The following is a 26,375-nucleotide window of genomic DNA, read 5'->3' as shown; positions in this document are numbered from 1 at the left end:
ACAAGATCTTGTGGTAGCTCACAGCGAAAAAAAAATGTAACAATGAATATACATATGTTCATGTATAACTGAAAAATTGTGCTCTACATTGGAATTTGACACAACATTGTAAAATGACTATAACTCAATAAAAAAAAAGTTAAAAAAATAATAAAATCAATTTACTCAGAAAAAAAAAAAAGAAAGGGCCTTTATCTGACCCTGTTTTCCTTCTGGCTATGACTTCTCACCCTCCTTTCACTGTCAAAGCACCTGAAAGGATCCACACTCTGCTTTCCTCACTCTCTTTCCAGCTCCCCTAGTTCACTGCAGTCTGACTTCTATTCCCGCACTGAAACTGCTCCTTGAAGGTTCCGCATCCTAACCTTGTCCTCCTGACCTCTGCCCTCTCTGGAGCAGCTGCTGGGCCTCCTAAACAAAAAATAGGCCTCACCCCGCCACGGGCTTCATCTGGACTGCACACCAACCAGGCACTTGGAAGAGAAGGAAAGCTATGTATGTATCAGTTCTGTGAACAAAAAAGGATGCAGCACCAAACTCCCCATCCCATTCTCCCACCGCCTGTCCCGAGGAGGACATTCTTTCACTACCCAGGGATTTTTAGGCTCATGTCAGATGTGGCTCAGGGCAGCTCTGCTGTTCCAGAGTCCCACCTGGCCGGCCATGACTCTGTTGTGTGGGCCACTCCTCCTGTCTTTCCTGTAGAGAAAAAGCCAGAATCATGAGTCTCAGCATCACTGGAACAGAGTGGACACAGGTGGCAGCAACCACCCTTCAGAGTGTGGCCTGAGGGCTCCCAGAGGGTCATCACTCATTGTCTACAGGCTTGGAGACATGGTCAAAGGAGTAAGAAGCAAACTCTTAAGAAAAGGTGAAAATCTCGTCATTGGTGTGAAACTAGAAATGGTTCAGAAAGGAGAAACACAAGCTAACTTAACCTATGTCGGGTAGGGGAGTGGGCCAGGCTCCCTGAAGGCAGAGCACAGAGATTTGGAGGCAGAAGCAGCGGGCTCCTGCAGCACCTGAGGGAAGGATAGAAGTTCGGACATGCAGGGCAAAGAGTGCCAAGTAGAGGGCTCAGAGACGTAGGGCACTACATTTTGTTTGTTTATCTTTTTTTTTTTGCTACCAGTTCTAGACAGTTCCTAAAGCTCACTGCTGTGGAATCTCTCACGTCCACCCTGTGGCACTGTCCCAGTCCAGACCTTCATCTTGGTCATTTCCGCCTGCCCCTCTCCTAGCCTGGGACACAGCAATGGTCCCATACCTGACTCCAATCAACCCCCTTTGGAAACATTCTGTACACTAAGGTAAGTTTAATCAACAGGATGTCTACATTTTCATGTCACTTTACTGTTCAAAAATATGTGTGCAGCCCTGCTTATTTCTGCATCGTTATCAGATTTCAAAGTTTCCAATCTCATCCTTACCTGACACGGGTGATGGGCGTTTTCCCCTCTCCAGCCCCCACCCCTCCCAAAGCAACTCAGACATTCCATCAACTGGATTGTGCCCTCCTCTCCCCACTCCCCATCAAAAGGAGAATGAACTCTGATACCTCAACACTGGTGGCTGCCCATGCTCCAGGAGAAACAGAACAAAGGCAGTCTTCCCCAGGGACCTCTGTCACCTGGCTCTGCCCCATGTACCCCAAATACCTCCATCTTCCACCCACCACTACCTCCTGCACACTGGACACTGCTCTGTTCCCATCCCTTGGCATACAATGTTCATTCACATCATTTTACCTTTTTGCCAGGGTGGGTGTGTTCCTTCACAGAAGCCATATCTTTAACCTTTCCACCTGCTCATCTAGATCCTACTTACGCTTCAAAATGCAGCTTAAGCACAATTTCTTGCAGGAAGTCTTCCAGGTACTTTACTCCTCACTGATCTCATTCTCAAAATCTCCAGTCAATACAATTTGCTATTTTGCTACCTATTTCCATAAAACATTCGTTACTGATCCATGAGTGCTGTGTCACTGGGTGTAGAACTAAACTGCAAACTCCTTGAGGGTTAGAATCACCTTAACATTGTCAACGGCCTATAGTTGGCACCAAGCATACACTCAAAGACTTGATTTACTAAGTGACACTGATTAATTATGTTTCTTTATAATAGATAAATGTTTTGTTTCCTTGTACGCTGAGACTAAGAGCACAAGAGGTTAAATGGCATGGAGCTTTAATATTCTCTAACTGTCTTTCATGGAACTATCCCTGAAAATGAACTATCTTACAGATATATTACTTAAGCATTTGATCAGTTCAAAATATGTCAAGGGGCTTTCAAAGACTAATATTTCTTCATTTTTATAAACTGACACTATTATAAATGGCCAATGAAAATGAATGTAACTCTAACATAAAGCAAATGTTGCTTTTAAAAAGAAACTCTCCAAATTAAAAAGACTGGAAAATATATACTTTCAAAATGACAACACTATGGCCATTTTAAGAATCAAGGACTTATGCATATTTATTTAAGAACAGTTTGAAGATGGCCAGCAGGCACATGACAAGGCACTCAACTTCACTAATTATTAGAGAAACAGAAATCAAAACTACAGTGAGGTACCACCTCACACCAGTCAGAATGGCCATCATCAAAAAGACTACAGATAATAAATGCTGGAGAGGGTGTGGAGAAAAAGGAACCCTCCTACACTGTTGGTGGGAATATAATTTGGTGTAGCCAGTATGGAGAACAGTATGGAGTTTCCTTAAAAGACTAAAAATACAGTTACCATATGTTCCAGCAATTGCACTCCTGGGCATGTATCTGGAGGGAACTCTAATTCAAAAAGATACATGCATCCCAATGTGCACAGAAGTACTATTTACAATAGTCAAGACATGGAAACAACCTAAATGTCCATCAACAGATGACTGGATAAAGAAGCTGTGGCATATTTATACAATGGAATACTACTCAGACATAAAAAAACAATAAAACAATGCCATTTGCAGCAACATGAATGAACCTACTAAAGTAAGAGATGATCTTACTAAATGAAGTAAGTCAGACAGAGAAAGACAAGTGTCATATGATATCACTTATATGTGGAATCTAAAAAATGACACAAATGAACTTATTTACAAAACAGAGACAGACTCACAGACATAGAAAACAAACTTATGGTTACCAAAGGGGAAAGGAGTGGGGGAGGGATAAATTGGGAATTTGGGACTAACAGATACACACTACTATATATAAAATAGATAAACAATGAAGTCCTACTGTATAGCATGGGGAACTACATTCAATGTCTTATAATAACCTATAATAGAAAAGAATATGAAAAGAAATATATATGTATACATATATACTCAGTGTGTGTGTGTGTGTGTGTGTGTATCACTATGCTGTACACCAGAAACTAATACAACATTGTAAATCGACTATACCTTAAAAAAAAAACCAAACCTTCATTTTTATGGGGAAAAAGTACATAGTTCTTATGGATTGCCCATGCAAATATGCACTTCTAAAGAAGTCTTTTAGTATTTTGCTGTCATGTGCTTGAGGCTTCTGCAGTTTAGGGAGAGTGCAGCAGGGCCCAAAGTGTCTGGGCTTGAAGGTAAGCCAGACCTGGGTTCTCACCTGAACAGACTTCTTCATGCCTCAGTCTCCTCATTTGTAAAGTTGGGAGAGAGTTATGAGGATAAAAACGTAACTGAGAGAATAAGTGAAAAGCCCATAGTATAATGCTGGACATATAATAGAAAAATAGTTGCTGTTACCATCCTGGATCCAAAAAACAGGAGAAGAATGACAGATTCTCTTTATTGCAGCAACACATGAGAGGCACTCATTTTACCTTTTCTCATGTCATCTCTATCTGTGACCTGGACACCCCCCATCTCCTGTTTGGTGCCACCTGCCCAGGGGTCTCTCAGAGTTTGTGCTGCACAGGAGGAAGCTGCTTAGCCTGCCAGGTCGATTTCCTGTAGTAAGCTCTCTGTCTTGTAATGAAGCCTGCCAGGATTCTGGTGCTGGGAGAGGTGCTGTGCAGAGTTATCCTAGACTGGACCACAGTGCCAGCAGCCCCAGTGACCAGGATTCCCCGTGAATCAGTTCAATCCCAAGGGCTCTGGCCTCGCAGCTGCCCGAGTGGTCCTGGTGGAGGTGTCATGCTAGTACCTTAAGTGATGTTCCTAGGATTTGGAAGTCAGATTTGAAAGATGGACACAGTTCATTGGGGATTAATTTAGGCAACCAAAGAGAGTTTTCCAGTATCACCATTAAAACAGAAACTCAGTACAAAGAACAGTCCATGGGAAAGAAAATTTTGGTAATTGGAGGAAATGTTTCATAAGCTTAAACGTCTAGTAATCTGCAGAGTTAAAATACAGGAAACATTTTCATACTGAAAATGGATACAGAACCAAAAGTGCCAGGAAATGGTTTATTAACTAATAATGGTGAAAAATGATTTAAAATCTTAGTTTTGATTCACACTTCTCTGATAAGTAGCGATATTAAGTATCTTTTCATGTGCCTACTGGCCATCTGTCTGTCTTTAATGGAGAAATGTCTGTTTAGGTCTAAGGGCTATTCTTGATTCTTCCTTCCTCCTGAGCTCCAGTCATCTGTCGATGGACATTTAGATTGCTTCCATGTCCTGGCTACTGTAAATAGTGCTGCTATGAACACTGGGGTGCATGTATCTTTCAAATTAGAAAAATGAAGTCTTAATATGCAAGCTCTCTCAGGTTCTGAGTAATCTTTTCTCCTGGCATCGTATTTTGCATTTGTTAAAACTCCTTATCATTAATTGGTTTTGACAGAGTGTGCCTACTGGACACAAGAAAATTCTAAACAGTTCATGAATAAAATAAACACAGGTCAAACTCTAATTCAACTTCATGAACCCCAAGTTCCTTTGCCATGTAGGAATGTCTATCAAATGTTTACTTACTTATTTTGCTTTGCTTTGGTGGTAAAGCAAAGGAACAGGAGAGGGATTGAGAGTACCAAGTGTACTCAAATCAGAAATCCCACACAAGCCTAACTCAGGGAACTCTCTGTAGAAATTCAACAGCAAGATTTCAATTTTGAGAAACAAATGCCAACACTAACTACTACAGAACCAACCATGTTTTAAGGGGTTTACACCTATTATTTCATTTGATTAGAACAATTGCAAATGGTTACAAAGCAATTACCATTATCCCTATTTAAGGGAGCCAAGGCTCAGAGCATTTAAGCAACTGGTAACCATCAAACACATGGTTAGGAAGTGGCTGGGTGTCTTCCAAAGTCCACTCTTCAGCTGCGTTCCTACTTCCCTTCTCATAGAAAGTCCTCTCAAAGAGGTCTAGTTCACAAAATAAACAAGTGTCTGCCTGATTCACAAAAGCTGGCTCTAATGCTGTGTGGTCCAGCATCAGAACAAGTAAAACAGGCCGACACCAGACAGCACCCAAGGACACACATCCAGTTTCCTCTCTACTTGGACAATCTCACCCATTCAATGCTCCCTGGTTGCCCCATGGGTTAGACAACAAGGAAACCCATTAAGAGACCCTTCTCCCAGCTGCCCTCCTGTATTTCATATAGGCTTCAAGCCTGTGTTTTGGTACCTGGCCTTCAGAGAAGGACTGAGCCAAGGCTGTGAAGGCAGAGAGAGGCCTAAATACAGCACAGTTCTTACGGGCTAACTGTAATCTGACATGTCTTATGTCATTTGATCTTGGCAATGACCTTACGGGTTGGGTACTATTGTTCATCTATTTTAAAGATAAGAAAACTGAGGTTAACAGTTTTCTCATATTTAAGCTTAACATAACTGTATGTATTCATTCAGCTCTCCAAGGAGCAATACAGGATTAGTGATTTAACTATAGCTCAAGTGTACAGTGGGTTCACAGGAAGAAATCTATTTGAAAGAGAATTCTGGGATTTTCAGAGGGTCTTGGAAAGAAAGCACTGAAAGTGATGGCATCCCTAGAGCCCGGTACTGGAGGCCTTTAAGAACCATAAGTGGGATGAATTAATGTGAGTAAATATTGGGGCTGATAAAATTGAGCCTCACACTCCACATCTGTGTGCCTTCCCCCAGCCCTCGTCCATTGCCCCCCTCACAGCTCCTGCCTGTGGTGCTTCCACGGGGCTCCTCTGCCAGCCCGGTCTTGAGTCCCTACACAGCACCCAGCATACCAATGTTCTCAGCCTAATCACATCAACTGAGCTAAACCTGCAAGAAAGCAGACAGTCAACCTCCCTAGCCAGGCATTTGGAATCCTTTGGGCCACAGAATGGTCAACAACACAGAACTTTTCTAGACCCAAAACTCACTCACTGAAGGAGCAAACCTTGACTGCAGCAGCAGCTTCAAACACAAAACTCCAGATTATAATGACATTCCTTAAAACTGGCATCATATGAACCTGGCTAAACCTGAACACCGATGAGTCAGAAGTCAAAAGTTCTCCTGCTCAGAGCAAAACACACATGAATGGGTCTCAGTGGGCCTGGCCCACCACCACCCACAGACCAGAGTCAGATATGGACACACTTACAGATGTAGGTTTGGTTGTCTGGCCCCTGTTACATCAGAAATAAAGAGCAAACCATTCAAAGCTTTACCTGAGAACACTGTTAGGAGTCCACAGGGAAGAAGAGCAGCTAGAACTTCATCTCAGCACAATCAATCAATCAATAGCCCTGGTCAACAATGGGTTCTTTAACCACATGAGCAACATTCTTCATTTGTTCTCACTTATGAGGTGATGAGGATGTTTTAGGTGTCACTCTCTAATTTGAAAGCACTGCAAGGGTCTTTTGATGATGCTTAGTTTTAAAAACAATCCACTTAAAGCAGTGAATTAAAAGATGGAACTATTCAGAGGTGAAAAAAATTTTCATACTAGATGAAAGGAAGGTAAAATACATGATGATATATTAACCCCTGTTGGAGTTAATAACTTGGAAGCCCCAGACAGCGCGTTCTTACTATGTGCCCAGTACTTACATGGATCCTTGAGAGAAAACTGAGGTCAGCGCTTTAGGGAAACGAGGGAGGGTGATGACTTACACCAGTTCCCTTGCTGGGAAGTAACAAGCCAGAATGTGGAACCAAGTTTGTCTGCCTCCGAAGCTTACAAGTGACACTCCTTAGAAGTTCCTCAAACTTGCTGAGGTCAGAAAAGCTTTTCTTAAGTTCATTTGTTTATGGATCCAAAGAGTGTTTTAAGTGCTCAGTCCTAGATACACTTTGGCTGAATTAGAATGTAAACCAATCCTTTAAAGCTTTAAAACAAAGCTGACATTTCTCCTTCATGCTAAATATACACTCTACAGGGTATCTTTTTCAAAACTGGTAAGTCACCTACTCCGTAGTTTGCAGGCTTAGCTACAAATTAAAATCACCTCAAGAGCTTTTACACCTTACCAACGCCTGGGCCCTAATTATTTAGGAATCATGGGGGATCGAGTCTGAAATTGCTCTTAAGAACCACTGACTTACCCTATTAAGATATGCTGGGGCAAGTAACCTGCCTTAATGATCTCAAGCGTTGTGGCAACATTTTAAGTGCAGTTATCAGTTTCTGCTCATCAGAATCACCCAGGGACCTTTTAAAACTTCCGTTGCTCAATACTCCAGAACCATCAGACTTGTTGAGGGTGGGACCCAGGCATCTGTAGTTTATAAAGATCTCCAGGTGATTTCACGGTGCAGCAAGGGCTAGGCATGACAGCTTTAGTGGCTAGTTTTGGGGTTTTTTTTTTTAACTTTTTGTATTGCGTTATAGTCACTTTACAATGTTGTGTCAAATAGTGGCTAGTTTTTTGCACAAGAAGCCCAAGCACTTATTTGGATGGTGTCCCAATGGGTCCTCCACCAGCAACACCATCACATCCACAATTAGCCTTGTTCTCAAACTGCCTGCCTTCTCCCAATGTTGGTGCTGACACCCAAGTCTTTCCATTTGTCATTCAAAAGTGCCTGTCCACTTATGAGAAATGATGCCTGACTCTCCTCTGTCCTTCAGAACTATGCCTACTATGGAATGATTCATCTCGTCTGCAGGTCAAACATTTGTCATTCTCTCCCCACTTTCAATTTTTTTAATCTCCACTTCCTTTTCTCACTTACTGGCATTTTCAACACTGTCACTTCTTTCACCCTCACAGACCATACAGGGTTGATGGTGTTCTGGGCACGTGAAGCCTGGGCAGAAAGCTACAGTGCGGCTGAAACTAACCTGATATCCCAGGACTCTGCCATTCACTGAAGGTGGGGAGAGATGCTGTCCTTTTTGCTCTAGAGGGTAGCTCTGTTTACAGCTGTAAAAGTTCCTATGAAAAGTTTTAAAATTGAGGAGCTTTGTGCTGCCATTCCTTGAGAAGCAAAGCTCTAAAGCTTACCATGAAATTCTTAAGGCATACTTTTGGATTAATAACAAAGATCTTCATGACGGAGAAGAATAAAAAAAAACCTTTGCACATTTCAGTTCTAAACTTTTGAATTGTGTAAACCTTTCTACATGCGATATAAGTGAAAAAAATTCTACAGTGAGAGCAAAATGCTTCTTATCCAATAAGATTTATATGCAAAAGCAGCAGCATTCATTGTGAAGATATACTCTAGAAGGACAAGTCAGGTGTTGATTAAAGCTTCCCTAAAACATATACTAATTTGGACTACTAATGAATGACTGACAAAATTAATCCACATCTTCACCCTGCAAACCAGCTTCCTTTCATGCACATACAAGGACATCAATAAAAAAGTTGATAGCATTTAAAAAATGCATTTACTTGATAAAGTATTGCCTGTATTAGATAAGCCTTCGTTTATTACTTTGCAAAATGTTTCCAACATTATCTCCCATTATTTCTGCAAAACTATCAATGGAAAACGCACAGATGGTGAATTCAGAGTCTATGATGGAAAAAACAGATCTGATTTCTCTACCAATTACAAGATAAAATTTCACAATAATTTACTCCAATAATTTTTATGGGAAAGATCAAGATTACTGACTTTTGAAATAAGGTCTCCACCAATGTCCTAAGTTAATTTCAATCCTGTACCTAATAAGTGGTACTTGAGAAGGAATTTTAGGATAATATTTAAACGTTAATTAAAAACAGAGTAAGCATTCATGTCAGTCAAGCATGACCTCTGCTCTACAAGGCATTTAAATGCATGTCACCTTGACCTGTAACACAGTAATGTAAAAAATTTTGGTCAATATAAATCAAATGTACACTAATTTATTCAGCAGGCTTCCTGGTATCTGAATCAACATAAGAAATCTAACCAGTATTTGTTATTCTGTTATTGACAAAAGGAAGCATATTTAAATGATAACAAGTACTCATGGGTGTCATTTGGAAGTTAAATTGTTCCCCAAGGACAGCCTCTGTAAACGTCTACATTTAAAGGTCATTTACCACCAAATTATGAACAACTGTTGCATTTATTAGCACAGGCTCATTAGTTTGGAAGCTGCAGCCATCAATTTTTACTGACAATGAGATTTAATTGTTCACTAATAATAAATAAGGAAAACAGACCTTTTCTATAAATGTTTATTCCTTGCACTACAATCACTTTTTAAAAATGAGGTGAGGTGCAAACTTTCCATAGGTATGTATCTGAAGAGAAAACCTTCCAACTATAGGAAGGACTAAACCACAGTTTAAAATAAATATTGGGGAAGGGGGAGGTGTATAACTCAGTGGGAGAGTGCACACTTAGCATGCACGAGATCCTGGGTTCAATCCCCAGTACCTCCACTAAAAAAATAAATCAATAAACTTAATTACCTCCCACTACCAAAAAAAAAAAAAAGCTAAAAAGAAAAGATGTACTGACTTTATATGAGAGTATTGTTAACTGCACATCATAGTATTCAAGTTACAGGAAATCAAGAAGAGTACACATGACTCAAGGACTTTTATCTCCTCTTCTGGGTAAGGGGTTAGTATATGCTCGGTTGTATGCAGGACAGTGGTAACACATCAGGCAGAATTATGACCTTGCTAATGTCTTTATCTGGAGATGCATATGGGTGCCAAGTTGCCAAGGGGTGGAATTTCCACAGTTAATTTTATGTGTCAATTTGACTGAGCCACAGGATGCCCACATATTTGGTCAAACATTTTGAATTGAGCATGTCCCAAAATAGAACTTCTGAACTTTCCCCCCAAATTTGCTCCACCCACATTCGTCCACATTTCAGTAAACAGGGTCACCATTCTCCCATTTGCTCAAGATAACTACCTTGAAGCCAATCTGTTCCTTTTTTTCTCATACTCCACATCTAATCCATCAGTGAATTCTGTTAGCTCCATCTTCAAAATCTGTCCAGAATCCAAACATCTTCCACTACGTTCACCCACAGAACTGTTCTAAGCCATCATTATCTTTTACCGAGGATACAATGACTTCCTAACTGAGCTTCCTGCCTACACCCGACCCTTCTCTAGTATACTTCCCACACTGAGATAAACTGATCATTTGAAAACTTACTTCATCTATACTAACATCTAAGGACAGGGATTTCCAACTGGTTTTCTTTGCTACTGTGTCTTCGTCCACTGTACTGATCATGTGGTTGGTAATCAGTGCATACTTAGTGAATCAAATCACTCCTGAGTAAAAGCCTTCTCTCAGAGTAAAAGCCTTATCACCCTCTCCTACTGGCCTGTGCCTTGTCCAACCTGCCATTCCACTTCACATTCTCCATCCCCCCACACTCCCTGTGACCTCATCTCCTCCAACCCTCTTACTCTGACCCTAGTCCAACCCCCTGGCCTCCTTCCTGTATCTAAAACACACTGGGCACATTCCTATCTCATGCTCCTTGCACACACTATTTCCTCTGCCTAGAATACTGTTCCCTAGATAACTCCGTGACTCATCCCCTCACCTTCTTCAGGTCTCTGTTCCAAAGTCACTTTCTCAGTGAGGGCTTCTCTGATGATCCCCAAAGCACTCTTATCCCCCTTCACTTGCTTATTTTACTAATATTTATCACTATCTGAGATATTTATAATTTAATCATCACATTTCCTTCTGCCCTCTTTACCCATCCAACTAGAATCTAAGCTCCTTGAGGGGAGAAAACTTGATGGACTCCCATTGAAGAGAGACTTCTGTTTTGTTCATTGCTGTATCCAAAACAGGCAGATTAGTGCCTGCCACTTAGTAGGCAGTCAATAAATATTTGTTAGACAAGTGAATAATTTGTTTCTATTTTCTCTTGGTATTATAAACAATGTGACAATGAATAACTTTATATGTATATCCTTGTACATTTGTGGATGTAGACCAAAAAGTGGGAAGGCTGGGTCGAAAGGTTATATAAATATTTTATTATTTAACAAATATTACCAAATTGACCTCCAAAGCAGATCCTCCTAGTTATAGTCTCACCAACAGTATGTTAGAGAACCTGTCTCCCCTCACTCCAGTACTCATCAGTACTCCCCTCACCTCATCAGTACTGGTTTTTATTGATCTTTTTCATTTTGAAAATTGAATTAAAAAAAACACTTGTTTTCAACTTTGCCTTTCTTTAGTTACTAGTGAGACTGACTATCTTATTGTTAAGTTTTCGGTCATCTGGACATCTGATGTTTCTCTTCTATTAAAAACAATTTCATTACTTGTAGTGCTTCCAGGACAAAATTTTATCTGGGCATCTATAGTCCCACTAAACCACTCCATCTAACTACAAACTTTGGCCCTACCCCCATCACCTACCCCTTCTGACCAACTCTCAAGACTTCTTTCACTTCCCCAGACCCTTCCTTGAACCCAGAAAGATCTTCTTTCCTTCCTCAAACTGACAAACTTCCACTTATTCTTCCAAAACGAGTTTTCGTGTCAGCTACCCTGCACCCACAAGACTAGTACAAAGCCTGGGAGACAGCAGGCACATAATAATCACGAGAATGAATCTTTGCTCTACTTGGATTGTGTAATTTTGAAAATAAGATTAATTTCCATAAGCAAGGTGAAGAGGAGGGTGTAGAAGAGACAGAAGCTTCCAGTTTCTAAAACAATTTCAAAATCCCTAAATTTAACTAAATTCAAAGAACTAAGAAAGGGTAGATGGTGAGACTCAGCCCACATATTGGTTCCTCCTCAGAATAAAAATTATAAAGTGAAAACCTGAGTAATCTGTCTTTTTAATAAAAATCAACAAGAGGACAATAGCATATTTCAAATTCCCACAATAGCCCCTTTAAACAAAAAAAAAAAGAAGGCAACTAAAAAGGGACACTAGAATGTTTCAAATATGCCCAATCTAGTCACAGAATTTAGCTAGCAGACTATATGGGATCTACACTGAGATACCACTGCTCACCTATCAGATGGGCAAAAATCCAAAAGCCTGACAACACACTCAGTTGGCAAGCTTGTGAGGAAACCAGTTCTCCAATAAATTCATATGGGAGTGCAACATTGCACAATCCCTGAAAAAGGGAATTTGACAACACCTGGCAAAATTAAATATGCACTTACCTTTTGATCCAGTAACTCACTGCTAGACATCTAGTGAAAAGATACACTAACAAAAGTACAAGAAGACACATGCACAAGGCTAGTGACTGCAGCCAACAACAGAGAGCAGAGCTATAGAAAAGAATGCACATCTCTGTATATGCCCGTGTAGTCGTCTCCACGATATACACTGTTATATAAAAAAAGCAGGTGGAAGAAAATGTTTTAATGTACTACTGTTTAATCTAAGGAGCAGGGGAACAAGTATACCTGTATTTGTATATGTGTATATATATTTGAAATATAAGGATAAACCATAACTTTTAAAAAATAGTTATCAATGGCAGAGGAAGGCGATAGGGTGAAGAGGACATAAATAGAAGCTAGATTTCAGCAGATCAACCTGATGCAGCATGTAGTTTATACAAGTATAAAAGAAAATTAATTTTTAAAAAATCCCTAATAATACAAAATAAGATGAGACTGAATAGCTAATTGGTGGTTAAGAGATGCAGACCCTGAGGATGTGGAGTTCTGACTATGGGACGTGAGCATCCTCAGGTTCTGGCATCCAGAGCGGATCCTGGAACTAACCCCCTACAGACAGTGAGGGACCGCTATACTGAGATTTTCAGTGTGGGAGAAAGAAGATACAGTTGAAGACATAAGAGACTAGGAAAACAAGTTCCTACCTTGACCACAGAGAAGATCTAGAAACCTCCACAATACCACTTGTCCCTTGGAATCCGTGCGGAACTCATTCCAGAAGCCCCAGCAGAGGGAGAGGGTATAGCTCAAGGGGCAGAGTGTGTGCTTAGCATGCACAAGGTCCTGGGTTCAATCCCCAGTACTTCCTCTAAAAAATAAACAAACAAACAAACAAACAAAAAACCAAAAAAGAAACAAACAAAAAAGGAAGCCCCAGCAGACACCAAACTCTGTGGATACTCAAGTCCTTTCAAGTCATTTATATAAAAGGGCATAGTACAGTGAATACTGTTAGCTCTCCATAGTCCCAAGTTTGGCATCCACAGATTCAATGAATTGTGCACTCATTTCAGTTGGTTGAACGGGTGCAAAACCTGCGGACTGGAGAGCCAGCTTTATACACCGTGTGCCCAGAACACAGTCTCTAAATCACTTCCCACTAAAGTTAACCAGGGATCTTTAGAGAAAAAGCTAATTCTAGATCTGGGGCAGGAAAGGTAGACGATTCACTGGGAATATCTTGTTATACTAGGAAAGCAAGGAAGTTATCAAAGATGATTTAGGTTGTGTCAAGGACACAGCACCCAACTTGAAAAAGCCAAACTTTAAAATGGCCAAAGATGGAACAACAAGTATATAAGAATGACAAATGCAGCGAACTTAACTACATCACATATGCTAATACCCACAAATTCATAACAATGCTAACTTCTTCAGTAAAGCCTGTTATAACTTGTAGTTTGTGATCTTTGGAGACAACCAACTCATTACCTTGACAAATAAATAATAAAAGAAAGAGTCAAGCATTTATCCTGCCTTTCCTATAAAAACCACACCGTAGAGTAACTAGCTTCTGAGGCAAAGTTTCTTTTTATACATGTATTCAAGCCAATAGATGAAGAGGGAATGATAAAATTACAATATCAATGCTTAGCAACCACGAGTGAATTAACAGATCTAGGCAATGTTCTTCAGTGGCTGCTAGCATCACAAACCAAATCTGAAAATGACCAAGCCTATACCTACTTACCATACAAGGAACAGAAGAATGTGTTAATAATGACACAAGGATGTAGGCAGCACAGTCCACTGTGGGAAACTCTACAGGACAAATAGTTTATACAACAAAATAATTGTAAAAGAAAAAGAGAAAGAGGGGAGCATCTAGTTCAGAGGCAGAATGTATGATTAGCATGCACGAGGTCCTGAGTTCAATCTCCACTACCTCCATTAAAAAATAAGTTGATAAATAAATAAACCTAATTATAAAAAAAAAAAAAGAAAAGAAAAAGAGAAAGAGGTAGAAAAAGAACCTACAGACTAAAAAAGTCTGAGGAGATGTACTATGCAATCACATTATATAAGGAGATGTATTATTCAATCCCAATGCAAGCAAACTGCACTAAAAAAAAATGCATGGGAATATTAAGGACATGTAAAAATGGATTTATATTTACAATACTGATGAATTATGGCTTATTTTTTTTAATGACTTATTTTTAAGTATCTGATAATGATACTGTGATTCAATTTTAAAAGGGGAACCTTTAATTTTAAGACATAAACTGAAAATATTCACAGATAGGCCTGAGATTTCCTTCAAAAATGAAATCCTGGGGAGACTGGGCAAGGCGCAGTGCGAAACAGTGAGAAACAAAATTGGCCAGGAATTTATCATTTAAAAATCTGAGCAAAGGGGTCATTATCCTCTCCACTGCTGGAGACGTCAAAACTTTCCATAATAAGCAGTTAATTTTAAAAGGGAGGGGAAGCAAGACAACAATTGAGAATTAAAACAGAACAGACTCCACAGAGCAAAATAAGAAGAAATTGCATTAAAAATCTGAATCAGTACCTGGAAACCCAGCATAAGAATACAAGGTATGAGCCCGATGGCTTACTTGTAGGATGGAGAGATACAGTGGGGGAGGGAAGGAAAAGGAGAAGGTGGGAAGTAAGTATCTCCACGTCGTCTATAATGTATCCTAATCATTTCTTTAAGTATACTAGCCCCTAGGAGCTTGAATGAAAGAAAACAAAACAGAAGACAAAACAAACAAACAAAAAACATAGTAAATAAGGCTAGAAAACTAAACCTGAATGGAACACACAGTAGAAGTTGTAATAAGGATATTAGTCAGTTAAATGTAATAATTGCTTCTGTGGTACCTCAAAGTATCAGCAAAGAGTTTATTTTATGCAGTACAAATACATATCCTGGACTTTGGTTTACATTATTAATTCACATTAAAGAACTTAAAAAAAAGTAAACTTCAAGGCAGTCCCTACTTGAAATAAAATGAATAAATCATGAACACAGCTAGAGAGACACCATTCTTTGCACTTTATAAGGATCATCTAACTTAATCCTCAAACCATCCTATAAAGTAGGTACAGGCAGACTTCATTTTATTGCATTGCACTTTATTGCGCTTTGCAGATATTGCTTTTTTTTTTTTTAAACAGATTGAAGGTTTGTGGCAACCATACATGGAATAAATCTATTGGCACCATTTCTCAATTAGCATTTGTTCACTTCATGTCTCTGTGTCACATTTTGGTAATTCATGCAATATTTCAAACTTTTCCATTATTATTCTGTTCATTATAGTGATCTGTGATCTTTGAAGTTTCTATTGTAATTGTTTTGGGGCCCCCCAAACTGTGCTCAAATAAGACAGCGAACTCAATCAATTAACACTGTGTGTGTGTTGACTGCTCCACCATCTGGTTGTCTCCCTGTCTCTCTCCCTCTTCTCAGGCCTCCCTAACCCTGAGACACATCAATATTGAAAGTATCCCAATAAATAACCCTACGATGGCCTCTAAGTGTTCAAGTGAATGGAAGTCACATGTCTCTCACTTTAAATCAAAAGCTAGAAATCATTAAGCTTAGTTAGTGAGGAAGGCATCTGGAAAGCTGAGACAGGCTGAAAACTGGACTTCTTGAGCCAAACAGGTAGCCAAGCTATGAATGCAAAGGCCAACTTCTTGGAGGAAATTAAACCTGCTTCTCCAGTGTATACATGAATGATTAAAAAAAAAAAAAAAAAAAAAGAAACAGCCTTATTGCTGATACAAAGATTTAGTGATCCGGAAAGATCGAACCAGCCAAAACATTCTCCTAAACTAAAGCCTAATCCAAACAAGGCCCTAATTCTCTTTAATTCTATCAAGGCTGAGAAAGGTGAGGAAGCTGCAGAAGAAAAGTTTGAAGCTAGCAGAGTTTGGTTCATGAGGTTTAAGGAAAGAAGCTGTCTCCACAACGTCAAAGTGCAAGGTGTGGCAGCAAGTTATCCAGAATTCCTAGCAAAGATAATGAATGAAGGTGGCTATGCTAAATAACAGATTTTCAGTGTAGACAAAACAGCTTTTTACTGGAAGATACTATCTAGGACTTTCATAGCTAGAGAGGAGAAGTCAACGCTTCGCTTAAAAGCTTCAAAGGACAGGCTGACTCTCGTTAGAGGCTAATGCAGCTGGTGACTTAAAGTTGAAGCCAGTGCCCGCTATTATGAAAATACTAGGGCCCTTAAGAATTATGCTAAATCTACTCTGCTTGTGTTTTCTAAATGGAACAAAGCCTAGATTGACAGCACATCTGCTGACAATATGGTTCAGTGAATATTTTAAGCCCACTGTTGATGCCTACTGCTTAGAAAAAAAGATTCCTTTCAAAATAATACTGCTCATTGACAGTGCACCCGGCCACCCAAGGGCTCTGATGGAGATGTACAATGAGACTCATCTTGTTTTCATGCCTGCTGACACAACATCCATTCTGCAGCCCATGGATCAAGGAGTAACTTCAACTTTCAAGTCTTATTACTTAAGAAATGGAGCTCATAAAGCTATAGCTGTCATAGTGATTCCTATGATGGATCTCGGGAAAGTTAACTGAAAATCTTCTGGGAAGGATTCACCATTGTAGATGCCATTAAGAACATTAATGATTCATGGGAAAAAGTCAAAATATCAACATCACTAGATGTTTGGAAAAAGTTGATTCCAACCCTCATAGATGACTTTGAGAGGTCCAAGACTTACTTCACTGGGGGAAGTCATTGCAGACGTGGTGGAAATAGCAAGAGAACTATAATTAGAAGTGGAGCCTGAAGACATAACTGAATTGCTGCAAATCTCATGATAACATGTGAACGGATGAAGAACTGCTTCTTATGAGCAAAGAAAGTGGTTTCTTGAGATGGAATCTACTCATAGTGAAGATGCTGTGAAGACTGTTGAAATAACAACAGATTTAGGATATTACAGAAGATAAGCTGTCCAATTTTGAAAGAAGTTCTACTGTAGTTAAAACGCAATCAAACAGCATTACATGCTGCAGAGAAATCTTTCATGAAAGGAAGAGTCCATCGATATGACAAACTTCATTGTTTTCATATTTTAAGAAACAGCCACTGTCACCCCAACCTTCAGCAGTCACCACCCTGACCAGTCAGGAGACATCAACATCAAGTCAAGACCCTGCACCAGCATAATGATTACGGCTCACTAAAAGCTCTGATGATGGTTAACATTTTTAGCAATAAAATATTTTTAAATTAAGGTATGTACATTGTTTTATTAGACATAATGCTACTGCACACTTACCAGACTACAGTACATGTAAACATAACTTTTATGTGTTCTGGGAAACCAAAAAAATTGTGTGACTCGCCTTATTGTGATATTTGCTTTATTGTGGTGTCTGGAACTGAACCTGAAATATCTGTGAGGTATGTCTATGCCAGGATTCTTCTCTTTTACAGATAAGGAAACTAAGACACAGGGAGATTAAGTAGCTTGCCCAAAGTCAGACTTCAGGCTCAGTGCTGGAGGCAAAATTTGAGGCAGACAGCTAGGTCTGCCTACAGCCTGTGCCTTCACTGTTAGGCTGTGTCAGCTTTCCTCACAAACTGGTGGAACATTATAAACAGGCTTTTGCCAAACAGCAAAAATCAATAAGGAAGCATCTGAAGTAACCAAAATTTAATCTAATCTGCACCGGTTCATTTCTAATTAACACACCTGCCTCAGTTTTGAGACACAGTGTGCTACAACTTAGACTACTTAGTATCACAGCAAAGCAGACAAAACTGAATGCGATGTGGTATCCTAGATCGGATCTTGGAACAGAAAGAGGACATTAGTGGAAAAACTGGTGAAATGCAAAAACTCTGGAGCTTAGTTAATAATAATGTATCAATGCCAGTTTCCTTGTTTTGACATTACCATGGTAATGTATTGATGTTAACAGGGGAAACTTGGTGAGGGGTATATAGGAACTGTCGGTATTAACCGTGCAACTTTTCTGCAAATCTAAAATTATTTCAAAAATCAAAGGTTTATTTTAATAGATACATTTTCTAAGCACCGTATTTGCAAAATGCAATCGTCTTGTTAAAAAACTGATTTTTAAGTGAAAGTAGCACTCTGTTAATGTTCAAGAAAATTTTCAAACTCTTATTTCTTGTCTTTAAGGAACATATCTTACACATGTTTGACTTAATCACTCAACATGTTTATTGTTTGCCTGTGCTGTGAGTTTACCACGAGTGAGGCACTGTGCCAGGTATGTCTTTGTTACACAAAGGCCTTATTCATCATAGATGCTTCTAATGGGTGACTGAAAGATACTGTTGTGGACATTGTGGTCTTAGCATCCTTCTGACCTTCTCCCACTGTGGTGTCTGCAGGGTTAGATGGCAGGAATGGACTGACCTCATTCCTAGCTTCAGAGATGCCCTCTAACTATTTTCATTCCACCTGCTTAACTTAACCTTGCCATGGTGATTGGTTCAGGCAGCCAATCAGCACACAGATTTCCCCTGGCAACAGAACTGGTTGAAAAACCAACTCAGGATAGTGAGATATGAAGGGAGAAAAGTGCCCTTGCTCTGGAAAACAAAACAAAACAAAACAAAACAAAACAAAACAAAACAAAACACCCTCTCTTTCTCTAGATGTTGTAAAATCCAATCCTTTTTTTTTTTTTTTAATAATCTGCACTGTTACCATTTTGTCACCAAGTAGAAGCTACTCTGAGGATGAAAGTAAAGAGAGAGAGGATGTGGCCAAGCCCCCTTACTCAACCTCTCAGTCTCATTCTTACCAGTATAGAATGGCAATAATAATACTCCCCGCAGATTACTGTTAATTCCAAGGCAGTATATGCACTGTGGTTATTAAAAACAACTGAGAATTGGGATGATATTAAAGTTTTGCTAATTTTGTGGTAGTATTTACATTTACATTTATGTTTCTTTAAAACAGTCTTTACCTGGCAGATATTCATAGTGAAACATTTACAGGTGAAATTTCAGTTTGGATTTGCTTTAAAATATTCCAGAATTTTTTAAAAAGTGGAAGAATGAAGGGTGGTGAGTGAAATAAGAATTGTGAAATACTGAAGGTGAGAAATGGGTAAATGGCAGTTCATTATACTTTTCCATTTGTGTATTTTAATCCATAAAATACTAAATAATTATCCCTGCACATACCTCAATACTATGACCCTGTCTGTATAGAGCTGCCTTATGTGTTGAAAGGCATGATACATGAAGTAAATCAGAGAAAGAATCCAGATCCCAAGAAAAAGACATATTTATATAAGTACAACAGTCACCGACATGTAGTTAAAATGAACTTGAAAAACTACCTAATTCAATGCCTTGACTTTTACAGCTATGAAAAGTGAAATCTAATACATTTCAAACTTTCATGTTGTTACCTAAGTAGGAATTCTAGTTTTGTTGTTTTTATCAACGATGTATCTGAAAATTGAAAATCCTAGCCTAACCTGGCACCCAGGACCTGCTCACCTTCATGTCCAGTGGTCTGTCCTCCATCCTCACCTTTCAAGGACACTGAGCCACATCTAGCACTTCACTTCTTATGAAGCATCTTATAAACATTCTTTTTCTTCCTGCCTCAGACCCCTGGGTTTCCTTCTCCCACTGGATACCATGCTGAGAATTCTCCGCTCACACGAGTTTTGGGATTTTTACCTTCCGTCCTGCCTCTTTCCTCACTTTACATGCCCTTCCTGAGAAGAGCATCAGCTTCTGTGCTTTCTTCATCTTTTATGCTGGATGAACCCCTGGAGCCATATTTCTAGCCCAGACCTTTAGATAGATCCTAACTCCAAAATGAAATTGCCTCCTCTGCCACAAAAAACTCAGTGGGCCCCCAGTTGAACTTCCCCCTCACTTCAGTTCTTTTTTGGTCATTGGCGCCCGTATCCATAGGAGTCACCCTGATGCTTCACATCCGGTCACCAGACCCTGGAGATTCTTAACAGTCCTCCCCTTTCCTTTCCCATTTGCCTTAGTTCAGGCCCTCATCCTCTCCTTTCCGGTCATTTTGCAAGCATCTCTTAAATGATGAATGTTCTAAGGTCATCTTTCTAAATGCAAACCTCATCACGTCACTTCCTTCCTTAAAACTCCAGTGACTTCCCACTGAGGTTGAAGCCCATACTCCCTTACAGCTCTGAAGGCCAGTGAGCTGGTCTCACCACACCTCTCTCTGTCAGGAATCACTCTGCAAGACCCCCATCAACCCACTGAGCTGCTTCACGCCTCAGGATCACTGTTCTTTTGACATTCTTCTCCTGTCAGAAGGCTCAGTCATTCACTATTTAGTTCGCACACATACAGTGGATTTTTACTATATGATAGGCCCTGGACCAGGGTACAGCAGTGGAGACTGAAAGGGTCCTAGCCTTAAGGAGCTTACAGGCTAATAGAGAAATAGATATGAAATGAGTACACCCTGGAGGGGAGGGGGAGTTTGGGGTGGGAAGGGGTGGTGGATGGAGAATAACCTCCCCATGAAGGCATATTTGGTTTCACCTGCATTTTGTTACAATATCTTTTCCTGCTTCTTTGTAAACTAAAATGATTTAGAAGTGGCCTTTTTTTTTGGTTTGGTTTGTTTGGGGTTTGTGTGTTTGTGTGCGTGTGTGTGTGTGTGAACTTGGGAGTTTCAAATGCCTTTTTCCTAAGATGAAATTCTGCCCTGCACTTCCTCTTTCTAGAATTCACAATCCCAGCATAAAATCTCAACAGATGTCAAATGTCAGCATTCCTGAGCACGCCCCCCAACCCCAGCAGCACCCTCAGGCAGAGCGGAACTGCCCTGTCCCTCCTCAAGACTCCAGCTGACATCAGCACATCCTAACCCTTCTGACCTTGCCGCTCCTGGATGGGCTGAGAGTCTCCAAGGATAGACAGGAACAGCATCCCTGCATCTTCCAATTCCCCACATGAGACACTGCAGGCCCACAGTAAATGTTTAAATGTTCAAAGGGCAAAAAGTCACTCCTTAAAGGTAAATTACTTTGTACATTGAGCATAACTCTGTATAAACTTTCTGAATTTAGCAATACTGATAAAAACTTAGAAGGCCCAGAAGTAACACTTCTACTTAATGTTCTACAGAAATCTAGAAGTAGACATAAAAAAGCATGTACAGGGATGTCTTATTTCAACACTTGACACAGGCGCTAAAAATGAGAGGCAAATGTTAATGACCATCAATAGAGATCTGTGTAAACACACGGTGCCAACCTCCTATGGAAGATCCTTTCTGCTTTAAATTTCCTATCACTGAATTGTCAGAACACAATTTAATATTTCTTAAATTTAAAACACAATCAAAAAGGTACTTTTTACACTAAAGTATACATTATTTCACCAGGTTCCTAATTAGGAAAACTGAGATTATATTTTGAAATTCTGGGTTTTTCAAAAAAGATTAAATATTATTCACCGCTGAAATCCCAACAGCTAGAACAGAGACATACAGCAAGCACTTGGTTAATATTTGCTGAATGAATAAACTGCTATACAATTACAAAATAGTTGTGCCCAGGGTACAAAGTATCTAATAGCTGCTTCACAAACTCACAAGGAAAAAAAACCACTTGCAGAAGGTATCTCAACAAAAAGTTCCCAACCTACGTGAGTTAGGACTTCTTTTTTAAGTAAAAATTTAAAAAGTACACAGACTTTCATCACATAAGCAATCATCTAACTACCAAGTTTACCAAGAAAAGGGCTCCTTCCAAATCAGTTGATTCATAACCTGGAGTCTAGCACATGGTTGGCCATACAACAGGTAATAAGAAGAAATATGAAAACCTTGGGTTAAAACACAGATTCTGTAACAGAAGTAAATCAGTAATTCGGCTCTACTTAAGTGCTTATGTAGGGAGGTAATTAACTCTTAGCTTGGAATACTGGGTTCACCTTCAAGAGACCAAGGCCCCTGACAAGCTGCCTTTTTGTCCCCAGAACCTAACAGGAAGGGAGAGATGAGACCTGAAAGAATGAAAGACAGCCATGGTTTCAGGCCTAAGGAAAAAGCCATGAATAGGTTCAAATTAAGTGCAATTTCTCCACCCTTTTTTGGGAGGACGATACAGTATATTTAACCAAATCCATTTTTATTTATTTATATATAAAAATAATGGCCAAGCTCTTCTTTAAAGTTTCCCACCCAAGGGAAGGCACTTTGAGTACTTGTTTTGGGACACTTAGACCCAGCAGTCTACTTAACTTTAAAAATTCACATACTCTCTGGATTTTTTTTTTAGTCACTACTTTTAATTCTAAAAATTCCTTTGAGAGGGTGATTTAATCCTCGCTATGAAAACACAAGGTTCCAAATAAGCTGTCATCAAAAGCCAGTGAGATTAAAACACTTCTTTGTCAAACTAATGTAACTGGTGTTTAGCAAGTGAGTGAATTATGTGTGAATTTAAAAAACAAATCTGCGCAATCTTCTCCAAAGCCTACCTGTTCTTTAAATGGAAGTAAGTTTTTCCAAGGTCTACCCAGGCTGAGGCATTTCTCCCTCTAGCAATGACTATCTAGATAAAGATGTCTAAGTTCACTGGGCAATCAACTACCTACAGTTCACTTACTGCCCTGGGTCTCTGCCCTCGCGGACACTCCTCCACTCTTGAGGGCAAGGGCCCTGTTTCTCTTTCCCCGGAGACCACAGTTCTAGGTATGGAACAGGTGCTTCAGTGAGTACCCGATCTTGCCATTTCAAGGCACTTAAGAACTAAAAGCAAACAAACAAACAGAAACTTTGGAAATCATCTAAAATTAAGACGTGTTCACTTCGGCCAACAAATCCTGCAATTTTTTTTTAAATTAGCGTATTTTCCAGCGTAATGAATCCTACAGAACTTGGAAGCCAACATCAACCCGCGGCGAAGCCACTTCTGTCTGAGAAGAGGGGGGCAGCTGTGCCAGAAACCAATGCAGTCCATCCCGAAATCCAGAGGGCGGGCGGCGGGCAGCGGGCGGGGAGAATGGCGAGCGCCGCGTTCAAGGACTCGACTCCCGGCGCTCCTGCCTGGAGGCCGGGAGCGGGGCTGGAAGGGGGAAGGGACCGAACCCTTGCACCTCTGGCCTCCGCCACCGCCGCACCAGGGAGGGGGCGCCCGTTTCCTTGACAACCGCGCGGGGCACAGCTCTCCCTATGGGCCGGGGGAGGGGAGGAGAAGGGAGGGAAGCAAAGAGACCCCCAGCGCCGGCGGCCGGAGGCACCTCCTGAGCTCAGTAGCCGCGGCCCCAGATCACGGGGCCTTGTCCGGCCGCGGCCAGCGCCTACCGTGTATCCCCGCTCCAGGTCACTCTCCTCGTAGCGAAAAGACGGGATGTAGACCTCCATGGCAGCGCCAGCGGGCCGGTGGAGGGCGAGCGGGGGGCGGGCTCACGGTCGCGGCCGCTGCTCCGCCCTCGACCCCGCCGCCCCGCCTCTTTTCCCGGCGCCCGCGGGACTCGGCAACTGCGCCGCACGGACCCAGCTACCCCGTGAATCCTGCTGCCCGCCGCGCTCTGGGCCCGCCCGGCCAGTGCCCGGGACCCAGAGCCGACGGTGTGGGGTTCTGGGCGCCTGGGTTTCTGGCCCAAAGGACGGCGGCGATCAGCTGGGCCCGGAGGAGGCGGGGCCTGGAAACCTGTGTGTGTCTGCAGAAGAGGGATATGCGCGCCACCGCGGACAGGGCCGCACCCGGGCGCTCCCAGCCCTTGGGGCTTGAGCTTAGCCCTAGGTTTGCAATTTGCAAGACACTACCCTCAACAGATTGCGGGACAAAAAGGAGTGGAAAAACTTGGAGCTTCTTGATTTTGTTTTGGTTGGTGAATTTTCGTTTTAACACTCGGCTGGTATGAACAGCAGTAAACCCTACACTTGGTAAAAGACTTGCCTGTTTCCCTTCAATTCCAGGGTCAGCGTCATGTTCTGAGTTAGCCGTCGAACCTAGGAATGATGCTGTAATACAGACCCCGAAAGTCGGCTGTTCACTGAGACAAACGGTCTGGCTTCCTGCCCCAGTTCTAAAATGCCTCTCGGTAACTGTATAGGGCTTTTTAACATAAGAGAAAATAGAAGACGGGGAAAAATGAAAAAAGAAACGTGAGGGCCGGAATCTGCCCCTCAGGCCAGAACCTAATAACCTGAAAATACCTAAAAGAGTAAGTGTGCTAGTTTGAGGAAACTTTGCAAACTCTGAGTTCCTTCCTTAGGTTAGAGGACAGAGCGGAACAGAAACTTGGGGGTGACCTCTTGGGCTGTAGGTAAACAGCTGCGCCCACCTCTGTTTGCCCAAGGAGCATTTCTCCTTGAAACTCTGAAGTTTATGATGAGACCTTGGTCACGGAAAAGATAATCAGGCCCTTTGCTTTAAGAACTAGTCTGATGTGGACCCTGCAAAGCCTTCAAACTTACCCCCATCTGAAGGACCCCACCCCCCATCTCCTTCTCACTCACACGCTCGCAACTCCGGGATGTGTCTGCCTCTCAGAACTCCATGCCTCAGCATAGGTTATGCCCTGTAACCAGACTATCCTTCCTCTTTTCCATGGCCTAGCACCTCCTGATATAACCAGACAGCTCTGTGGATTCCATGCTGAGTTCAGAGCCCAGCTTGTAGCTTCCCATAAGCCTCTGGTGACTATCACACTGTACTGTGTGATTTATTTACAGCCTCATCTACTAGGTTTTAGACCAAGCACCTTAAAAAAAAGTTGTTTTTCTCCTCTTCTTGGCACATTGCCAAGCATACCTTTCTTGAAATTTTTATATAATTTATATATTCATCTTTACAAAGCCAATGGAATGCAGCAGGTACTATGCCAAATGCTCTTACATCCCATGTCTCATTTAAGCTTCACAGCAGCATCATGAGTGTTAGGTGCAAGAGGACTTTCAAGGACTAAGAAGTAGTGTTCCTGTAAAAACACAGGAATAAAATTTTTAAAATAATGGCTGCTGATGGCAGAAGACCCCCAAAACAATTTCAAGACTGGTTGAAACAGGTTATTAAAGTCTCAGTGTGTAACGTAAACCAGGATTATGTAATCGTAAAATCCTTGAGCTACAGATTGCTGATCATGCTTTTAGTGTACTTTTTATATGATCCTTCCCCAACAGCCTGCTAGTAGCCTGCCTGGCATACATATATTTGTCTGGTGTGGCTCACCTATTTATTCACTGGATTTAAGAGTCAGAAAAGTGTGGGTCCAAGAAGATAGGACAGGTGGTTCAAATGAACTTTTTCCCCCTGTATTCTACTAATAGCTGTGTATAATTTAATTTTGCCTTGCTGAAAATATACAAGCTCTTAATATGTGGGTGTGTCCTTGAGGGTTTATCAGCTTAGTTGTAATTTTTATCATTTTAATTATTTCAGATGGCATAATTAAAGCTTGGAGAAGATAAACAGCTATGAAATTACTAGCTAATAATTAGAAGAGCTAAATTTCTAATCAACTTCTGTGAGTAACAACTAAAAAGGAAAGAAAAGAATAGCAACAAAGAGAACAATATGAATTATCCTGATGTTCTTACATACCTTTTAGTATGACTCTAATCTGTGACAGGTCAGCCAAACGTCTTCCCAGAACATTAATAAAAATACATGGCAAATACATATATAAGAAGTTGAACAGCTAGTACCTGTTAATAAAGGCAAAAAATTTATGTAAGAAAATTAAAGTTCTGCTGGAATCTGGGTATAAAATCCTTATACTAAAAATACCATGTTTACCTAATATTCGGTAGAAATATATTTCAGCAAGTTTAATGATTAATTGCTTTAAATACCAGCTTATATTAGAAGTCTTCAAAAATCTATCTAGAATATATTACATTAGACCTATTCCTAATAATTCTTAACAGG

At 40.7% G+C, this 26,375-nt stretch overlaps 1 protein-coding gene across 5 annotated transcripts in view; it reads right to left on the bottom strand.

The window, feature by feature from the left end:
* SNX24 (sorting nexin 24) overlaps positions 1–26,147 on the bottom strand; it is a 134,397-nt gene extending 108,250 nt beyond the window's left edge. For 4 of the 5 annotated variants that reach the window (XR_010379558.1, XR_010379569.1, XM_031448902.2 and 1 more), the window contains exon 1: positions 23,804–24,089. Coding sequence is in view for 2 of the 5 variants with exons in the window: in XM_031448902.2 (XP_031304762.1) it covers positions 23,804–23,863 (60 nt within the window). In the remaining 3 variants the exon portion in view is untranslated. Of the gene's footprint in view, positions 1–23,803; positions 24,090–26,048 lie in introns of those variants that run through there. The other variant, XR_010379560.1, reaches the window with a different exon arrangement.
* Positions 26,148–26,375: the final 228 nt, after the last annotated feature.

The sequence above is a fragment of the Camelus dromedarius genome, chromosome 3 (assembly GCF_036321535.1).
Source record: "Camelus dromedarius isolate mCamDro1 chromosome 3, mCamDro1.pat, whole genome shotgun sequence".
Classification (NCBI taxonomy): domain Eukaryota; kingdom Metazoa; phylum Chordata; class Mammalia; order Artiodactyla; family Camelidae; genus Camelus; species Camelus dromedarius.
This window is presented reverse-complemented; position numbering and strand designations above follow the sequence as displayed.